The 9,898-nt window shown below is 37.8% G+C and overlaps 1 protein-coding gene across 1 annotated transcript; it reads left to right on the forward strand.

Annotated features, from left to right (window-relative positions):
* Positions 1-5,276: 5,276 nt before the first annotated feature.
* Positions 5,277-7,183, forward strand: TBL31 (trichome birefringence-like protein (DUF828)). Its single transcript, XM_078994732.1, has 5 exons — positions 5,277-5,681; positions 5,858-6,029; positions 6,106-6,305; positions 6,403-6,549; positions 6,616-7,183. Exons 1-5 carry the CDS (start codon positions 5,314-5,316, stop codon positions 6,965-6,967), a joined length of 1,239 nt encoding a protein of 412 aa, XP_078850858.1. The 5' UTR covers positions 5,277-5,313; the 3' UTR covers positions 6,968-7,183.
* Positions 7,184-9,898: the final 2,715 nt, after the last annotated feature.

Consider the following 9,898-nt stretch of genomic DNA (forward strand, 5'->3'; position numbering starts at 1 on the left):
CCAAGAATGGATCTTTATGGTTCCAAATCCGTTTCTAGGCTTAGAGTTGCCACCCTTGGTGCTATATGACTCCTTAAGGCAGAAAGTTGCCATCTTGAAGGTCTTAATGGGTTCATGTAAGAGTTATGGCCATTTTCATGGAAGTAGATTGTTATACTTTGAGTTAGGGTTCATGTAGGTCATATAAAGTCACCAAGCCAGTGAATTTATGGATTAAGACGTTAAAGAGGACTTGGATTTGTGATCTTAGCCTTTGGAATAAAGTATTAAGTGCTTGATGGTAGAAGCGGCTTAACAGAGTAGTACGTTGGGCGTACATGCATGTACTGTAACGCCCAATTTCTGGTATGTGATTTAAATAAAGTAATTTTCATTTTTGTGGGGTACTCGATGAGTCAGTAGCCCGACTCGTCGAGTAGAGACAGGATTACACGTGATTTAAGTTGGCGACTCGACAAGTCCATATTCTCGGACTCGGCGAGTCTGCCAGTCTGGATGAAACCCTAATTTCAAGGGTTTGCACCATATTTAAACGTTATTATAGCCCCAAACCAACCTCCTTCACTCCCCAGAGACTTATTCCCGAAACCCTAGCCTCCTTGAAGTGTGTGTGAGTGATCTTTGCCTTGTGAAGGAACTTTTGGTGCATTTTGGAGCAAGGAGAAGAAGATGAAGGTAGAAGAGCTCAAAGAAGAAGAATTAGATCCAGAATACACTCATCTTTGGTCATCCCTTCTGGTAATAAAGTTTCCATCTTGATATTGTGCTAATAGATCTAGTTTGTCCCCAAATTGTTGGTTTTAAGCTCAAAAACCCTAAATCCTTTGTGATAAAGCCTTGTGATCGAGTCATATCTCAGATCTAGCCTCTCTTGAGCTCCAGAAGCTCAAGGAGACCACCTTTTGGCAGCCATGGCTTTATTTTGTCTAATAACCCCCCATAATAGCAAAGTTTGAGTGTTATTGCTTCATTGCATCTTTGATACACGTAAAGTTAGCAACTTTACATGTTCAGATAGTCCTAGAAGCTTAGATCTACGAATTGGATGCACTAAAGTTGATTAGAATCGACTGTATGGAATATGCATGCAAAGGACTGGGCGAGTCATTCTTCTAACTTGACGAGCTGACTCGGCGAGTCGGGTTGCGAGTCTTAGACTCCCGGTTCAGGAGTAGCGAGTCTGTGTAGTGAGTAGAGTAAGGACTCAGTCAGTTAAGACTTGGATCTGGAAGCAGACGGACTCAACGAGTTGTTCATACGACCCGGCGAGTCATAGATTGGGTGTGTTCATATGATGAAGGAGAACTCGACGAGTTGTTCATACAACTCGGCGAGTCGGATGAAGTTAATTCAACGTTAACTTGGAAGAAGAAGTCGTCGAGTTGTTGCCGAACACGACGAGTTGAAGCAAGTAGAGAATTAGAAAAGGTGTTAGGGACTCGGCGAGTTGGCGGCCCAACTCGCGAGTCCGGTCAATTGAAAGTTGACTTTGACCAGGGATAAATTAGTCATTTTACCCTGAGAACAATTATCAATATCTGATTTAGTGTCTATGAAATTTGTAGCCAGGGAATTCCGAAGCAGCAGTCAGCAAGTTTCAGACTTAGCATCTCAGCAGCCAGCGTTATGAGGTGAGTTCCCTTCCAGTAGGAACAGGTCTACGGCCACAATGTCGGCCAGTTTAGATAGTAGTAGTATGTATGCTTGATGTCTTCGTGATTCATGCATGTGGTGTTATGTGTAGTATGTCGGGCAAGCCCGATACAGTAAGTGATTATGCTATACGTTCATGATATGTTATATCCAGTTTATTACAGACTTCAGTCCGATGTCGGGCGGGGCCCGATGCAGTGGGCGGGGCCCAAGTTACTCCAGACTTCGGTCAAATGTCGGGTGGGGCCCAAGTTATTCTGGACCTCGCTCTGATGTCGGGTGGGGCCCGATGTAGTAGGCGGGGCCCAATATTTGTTGTATGTGTTTATTATGTTGATGTATGGTATGTGGTAGTTTAGGGAAGCTCACTAAGCTTCGTGCTTACAGTTTCAGTTTGGTTTCAGGTACTTCAGCTAACAAGTTAAAGGGCTCAGGTTGATGGCATGACACACATCAGGGTTTTACCCTGGGAGTTATACTCTGATGTTTTCCACATGTTTTTTATATCGGTTTTGATTTGATACATTGTTATGATTTGTTGAGATACACGAGACATGGTTTGATAATATGTTATTCGAGATTATGTTGATAGTTAATGTTATAAAAAATGGTTCGTATTTTTGGGATGTTTCATATACTCACAACGTACAAGCCATACAGCATGTACGCTTAGCGTACAGAGGAGTACGCCCTATGTACTCAATAGATTTGGGTTTTGCGTTGTTTGGGCCATTCATTGGACTTTGTTTATTTGGGCCTTAGTGGGCCATCAGAAGTCATATATTTTGGGCTAAGAATTTAGAAAATTGGGCCATTACTGGGCCACTAGTGGGCTTGGGAAGTCTACATATTATATGGTCTTTCATGTTATGGTTTTGGGCCTTAGGCATGGACCAAATTAGATCAGGGGTAAAATGGTCATTTTACCCTAAGGAGGATTATTGGTTTTTGGACTAAGTGTTATTTTGGTAATGGTAGCTCGGGGAGTCAAGAGATCACCAGTTCGAAGATCTTCCAGCTAGCAGCTAGAGGATTATCCGTGAGATTCAACTTTGCGAGGTGAGTTTCCTCCTGTTTGAACATGTCGAAGGCACTAATGCTGACCCGTATTTATGTTATGTGTTTCTAGATTACGATCCGATGTCAGGTGGTGCCCGAGTAATGTTAATATGCCTGAGATCTTTGTGATTCCTGCATGTGTCTGTATTGTATGTTTCTGGATTACGGTATGATGTTGGGCGGGGCCCGAGGAATCTTTATATGTATGTTTTCGAACTACGGTTTGATGTCGAGTGGTACCCGATGAAGGAATGCATGTTTAGTTATACTTTTTATCTTTGTGATACTTGTATGTTCCTGGTAAGGAGGTGAGTGTGGATGGGGTCCCATATCTCATCACTAGTTGAGTGAAGACGGGGTTCCATAACTCATCATTAGCAGAGTAAGGGTGCGACCCATGATAGGCGAGGCTTTAGGAGTGGAACATATAGTACTGTGTATGATTCTTTATGTACTAGCATGATTATATGTTATTGTTTGTATGTGTATAGCATGCGGGGCCCAGTGATAGGCGGGGCCTGGGAGAAATAGATCTATATACCGAACGGGGCTCGATGTCAGGCCGGGCCTAATGCTGGACATTATCCGATGCCGAGTGGGGCCTGATGAAGGGGCGGGGGACCAATATATGTGATTATGTGTATGATATGTGGTAGTATGGGGAACTCACTAAGCTTCGTGCTTACGGTTTTTTGTTTTGGTTTCAGGTACTTCCAGTTGCAAAGAGAAGAGCTAGGGATGACTGCATTGCATACACCATGATGTTTAGCCTAGGATGTTTGCCCAGATGTTTTGATATGATACTCTGATTTGTTATTTTGAATACTATGACTTATGTTTTGTTGGGATGATTTTAATAGCTATGATTTATTTAATGGTTTAAAAATGAAAATTTTATCTTGATTTTTAGGATGTTACACCTACAAAGAAATCCAATGTATGTTTTCGTTTCATTATGTCATAATGAGTTGCATAGATTATTGAGTTAGATATGTTGTTTTTGTTGCCCACTATTTTGATCTTTGACCAAGCTCGAAACCCATCAATATTACATCATTCACCATGAGACATGATCCAACCCATTAAGGCATGCCTACACATGATCAGGGATGTCTCATTAATTCTAAGCTCCTTATGCGAAAGTCAAAATGGACCCCTAAATATATTTTTTATTTATATAAACAAAATTCGTTAATACTATAAAAACAATCAAGACAAAAGAACGATAATAGGATATTAATTTTACATAGTTACAGGAATTACGAAGCTCTCATAACGTTCTTGAAAGCAAAGTTGATCGGTAACTTTTCATATTTACGTGAGCTATAGCTTGCCGCAAATCTACGAATTTTAATTTTAAGCCAATATTTTAAAATATAAGCTTTTTTAGTTTTTAATTTTAGTCTTGAAATTGAAATAAAACAATTAAACATAATTTTTTGTCTCTGGATTACAGTATTGCCGATTGCTACTTTGCTAGGCAATGCATCGAATCAATGTAAAATTGGGCTCCTTCCAATACATAAGCTATGGACGATTGTACACCTCGCACACCTTGAAAAAGGCTTCGTTATGATTCAGTGATCAACTATACGAAGCAAAGCAACGATCGAACATCGTTCACCAAATTTTCTTGTTCCATGCAACACAACTATTCTATAGCTGTATATGTCTAGGACAGGACAAAGACAAATACCCGTCCCAATAATAAAATTGAATAATGAATTAGTAGCACCTATATTTAACAAAATTTCAGAAATAGTCCTTGTAAATTTATCAAGTTTTGCAATTTCAGTTAACTATCGAAAAACTGACAGGTGTCAAACCCTATTACTTGATTTTCTTACAGTATGATCAATCATAATTGTACTATTTGCTTAAAATTTTCTTTTTCCTTTTTTCCTTTTACTCTATTTTAATATTTAGAAAAAAAATAATAATAAGACCAACCTTATCCAACTATAACTCTTAACTCTAAGTCAAAACTTCTTTTTCCACTTAAAACAATGTCTAATTATATCAACATTTTTTAAAACTAGAATCCTAAATTTGCATGTTGTTTAAAGTGGGTTTAGAAACGAACCAATTTTAAACCGGGTTCAGACCGGCTCCAACCCGGTTTAGATCTATCCAAGTTGACGTAAAACACAATTAACTCGAACACAAGGCGCTCAAAATTCATAAGAAAGAAATTTTTAAATTTTACTGATTTCAAGAAACTGCCAAAAGCTTAGATTCATTTTTTTATATTAGACTACTCTACACTTAATTAGACAAGGGTTGTCAAATTTCAAATAATTAAATTTGATCGGAGATTACTAAAATTAACATGCTAACTAATCATGTGATTTATATAAATAATAGAAATCACAAGATCTTACAACCCATAAACAAATATAAAACAATCATACTTTCTTAAACAAACCTCATTAACACATACAAACACCAGACTTGAAGTCTCACTAATCACCAACCGGTTGTTGCATGAATAACTTGTCATTTCTTGCTTCCAACCAAAGTCAACTCTCACTCCCTACCAACATAAATAAAACCTTAACTTTCCTTCATTCCACTACTTCAAACACTACTCTACAAGTTCAAATGACAAATTTACCCTTCCGGACCCACTACCTATTCCCGGCTGCACTCGCATCGCTTCTTTTCCTCGGGTCCCTGCGAATTGTCTTAGACAATTTACAAAACAGCCACCACACCTTCGCCTTTTTCCGGCCACTGAGTGGTGGTTATCGTGTCATCAGACCACCCATTCGTGTCTCCGATGAAGAAGCCATAAAAGACGGCTGCAATATCTTTGAAGGAAAATGGGTTTGGGCAAACGGGTCGTACCCGCTTTACACAGAAGAAAGCTGCCCACTTTTGGTCAAACAAGTGACCTGCCAGAAAAACGGGAGGCCCGATTCGTCATATCAGAAGTGGAAATGGCAACCCGATGGATGCAATTTACCAAGGTCGGTCAAACTCTAAACTCAAAAACAAACAGTCTTTTTCTTGCACAGGTTTAGTCCACAGTCTTCTTTGCAGATGTAGTTCTCAGACTATATATATTTTACCTCTTCAAAAACAAAAAACGCCTTGAATTTGACTTCTTTGTTTTGATTTTGACAATTGATGTGTTTTTTGATAGGTTCAATGCTTTGAAATTGTTGGAGATTTTGAGGGACAAACGACTCATGTTTGTAGGGGATTCTGTACAAAGAAGCATGTTTGACTCGATGGTGTGTTTGGTGCAATCTGTGATTCCTGAAGGCAAGAAGTCTCTTCGAAGAGACCCTCCAAGAAAGATTTTCAGAGCTGAGGTAATCTGTTGTAAACACATGTACCTTATGCAGTTGTTGTTGTACATTACGCAATTTCTATTTGTAATGTTTTTAGGAATACAATGCATCTATTGAGTTCTACTGGGCTCCATTTCTCGTCGAGTCTATTTCAGATCATGCAACGAATCACACTGTGTTGAAACGATTGGTCAGACTTGACTCCATATCTAACCACAGTAAACAATGGGAAGGAGTTGATATATTGGTTTATGAAAGCTACGTGTGGTGGATGTATAAACCCACAATCAATGCCACGTTAGTTCATCACCTTTTCAAGATCCACACATACTTCAAAAATCAAAACTTTTTCCTATTTTGTGTATGTAAATTAAATACTAAAAAAACGTTTCAGGTATGGTGATCTTGGAAATGTTGAGGAGTATAATGTAACCACAGCGTACAAAATAGCAATGGAGACTTGGGGAAAGTGGATCGAAGCCAGTATTAATTCTCAATCACAGAAAGTTTTCTTCATGACTATGTCTCCAACACACTTATGGTGAGTAATTTACGTAAATACCCTTGTAAATGATTGATAATGAAAAGGTGAAATCCGATATTACAGGAGCTGGGAGTGGAAGAATGGAGATGATGGGAACTGTTTCGGTGAATCGGAACCTATACAAAGACCATATTGGGGAACTGGTTCAAATCTTGATATTATGGGGATTGTTAAAGATGTTTTGGGAAAGTTGAGGGTTGATGTGAGATTATTAAATATTACCCAATTGTCGGAGTATAGGAAAGATGGTCATGCATCGGTTTATGGTGAAAGGAAAGGGAAATTGTTGACAAAAGAGCAAAGATCAGATCCGAAAAACTATGCGGATTGCATTCATTGGTGTTTACCGGGAATTCCCGACACGTGGAATGAAATTTTGTATGCGGTTTTGTTACAGGATTATCGTGTTTCTTGATATTATTTGTAGAATAGAGAAAAGTTTGATTACTCTCCATGTATTTAAAAACAATGTCTGGAGAGGAAATGAGGGTTATAAATTGAAATTTTGGGAGGAAGACAGAAGGATTAATTCAAGAACACATCTCAATCTTCATACACAAGCATCAATGGAGCTAAAGTGGTGATAATCTATGTAAACTTTGTTCAACTAATCAAGGAGGTTTTTACTTTATGTTTACACGTTCTTGAGCTTATTTTGTTGAACATTGGTTTATTAAAACAATGTCATCTCATAAAGTACACAAAAGAATAAATTCACAACTGTATAGCAAATCAAAACAACAGGAAATGATGTGTAAGTACACAAAAGAAGACTAACAAGTCATTAGATATAGATGACTACCACTACGAACTCATAGAAAAGCATATTGATACATAACTAGTGTTCAAAAGAGCAACATGGATGTCATTCACCAAAATTATAAAGAATGGTAGTTACCTAATCATTACTTGGTAATCTCCACCACCAAACTGTGATGCAAAAGAGCCCTGCCTTGAGCTTTTTCTGGTTCAAATCATTACTTGGGGCTGAGCACCATCACCTGATCCTTGAACTTGGGCGGCTGCGGTGCTGGCAGCTGGTGGTGCAGCCATACCGCTAGAATTTCCCCTTTTACTATCATCAGCAAATCCACAATTGAGTTGGTGCACATCGATGTTCTTGATTGGATCAACCAACGACACATCTAGGGTTTGCGAATTCGCCGTGGTTGTAAACCCACTCCAAAACCCAGCAGAACGAAGCTGAGTAATAGTCATTCTCCCATCAATGAAACTCAATTAAACTCGGGAACAAGGTGTTAAAGCCATTAACGCGCCATCTATATGCTTATACGAAACAAAACTGTAGCCTTATTTCCGGTAACCTTATCGACTATCACAATGGCTTCTATGTTATCACCGTATTTAGCAAATAAAGCGCGGAGGACGTCAATTGGATGGAAGCTGTTAGAACGATTTCAGACAGCTCGATAACTTTACGGAGGTCGTCGTGGGATAGGGAGGTGGTAGATGTAGTGGCTGGCAAGTTGGGTGGAAATACGACGCCATTTTCTTCGAGCTTTCGCTTCTTCACGAGGTCCATCTACGAATTATCGGAGGGATTCATTCAACAACAGAAACCCTAGTGAAGATAGTATGCGAGTGGCACTGATGGTTGTTTTCTTGAATGGTGTGGGATAGGGTTTAATTTGTAAAATCCTGAAAGTTAAGGGGGGTACATTTGCTATTTTGGAATATGCATTTACGGCATCCTCATTATAACCCTTCTAGTTATATTAAATGGCAGATTTAACCTTCAATTAAATGACCCCACCTGTTTGCTCCTCCTTCCCTCCCATTGTTCTTTTTCAAATTTAATCCAAGCAAACTTTCTTGTATATTAAATAGTTTTAGTATAGGAGTGAACATTTAGACAGGACCGAACTGGTTTCGGAGAATATTGTAGACAGTGGATCGGATCGAATAAATAGTTTTAGTATAGGAGTGAACATTTAGACCGGACCGAACCAGCTCTTGGACCGGACTGGTTTCGGAGAGTATTGTAGACCGTGGACCGGACCGAATGAGACTTACCAGTTCAGGTCCATGTCTGGATTTTCCAGTTTTTGGACCCGTTTGAACTAGTACATCTTTACATGCATATGGTACAACTTGTTAAAATGCATTTTTGGGTTTGATACAACTTGCTAAAAACGAATATGTTGTTGGTTTTGATACGTTACTACTCGTTAAAATGAATAATGTTTTAGGTTTGATAAGTACAACTCGTAAAAAATGATTATGTTTTCCATTTCGTATGCCCTTTAGACCGATCAAACCTTGATTGTTTATATTGTATACCATTTGTTTGAAGGATTGTAACTCATTGAATATAACACAAAAACACAACAAAATTATAATCTAAACTCATCTACAAATTCTAAATTACATGTTGGAAATAAATTGCATGTCTATTCGATTTAAAACAAATAAGATATGGTTGTTTAAAGAATTCCATAGATTATAAAAGTTTAAATTTTTTGCTGAAAGTCTAAAATATTTGAGTTTTGATATCTCATATTTGAATGATTATAACTCATCGAGTATAACACAAAAAAACAATAAAATTATAGTCTAAACCATCTAAAAATTCTAAATTACACATTGGAAAAAAATGCATGTCAATCCGACTTAAAACGAATGAGATATTTTTGTATAAAAATTTTCACAGATTACAAAAATTTTAATTTCTTGCTGAAAAGCTTAAATATTTTTGCTTTGATATCTCATCTTTGAAGGATTGTAATTCATCTACCATAACACCAAAAACAGCAAAATTATAGTCTAAAATCATCTATAAACTCTAAGTTACACATTGGAAAAAACCTCATGTTAATCTGACTTCAAACAAATGAGATATGATTGTTTAAAGAATTTCACAGAATACAAAAGTTTAAATTTTTTGCTGAAAAGTTAATTTATTTCAACTTTGATATCTCATTTTTGAAGGACTGTAACTCACAGAATGCATTTTTTTAATAGGCTAGTCCAAAACAGGTTTTTACCCGAAACCGATCGGACCGGACTGGTTTTGCTTAAATCCTAGAACCAAGAACCGGCATGAGGTCCCAAAAAACGGTCTGGTTTGGTTCACTAGTCCGGTCCGGTCCACGTGTCCAAATATTCACCCTTATTTTAGTACCACATTTTTAAATATAGCAAATAACTACAAATTATAAAATCTCCAAGTATTCACCCCTATTTTAGTACCACATTTTTAAATATAGCAAATAATTACAAATGATAAAATCTCCAATCAATCAAGTTGAGGGGTGACATTAGCATAAATACAAAGTTTTGGAGTTGAAGTGCCATAACAATAAACTGTTTAAAACAGGCCAAACAG

This window comes from Lactuca saligna, chromosome 5 (genome assembly GCF_052625555.1).
Source record: "Lactuca saligna cultivar CGN05327 chromosome 5, ASM5262555v1, whole genome shotgun sequence".
NCBI classification, from domain to species: domain Eukaryota; kingdom Viridiplantae; phylum Streptophyta; class Magnoliopsida; order Asterales; family Asteraceae; genus Lactuca; species Lactuca saligna.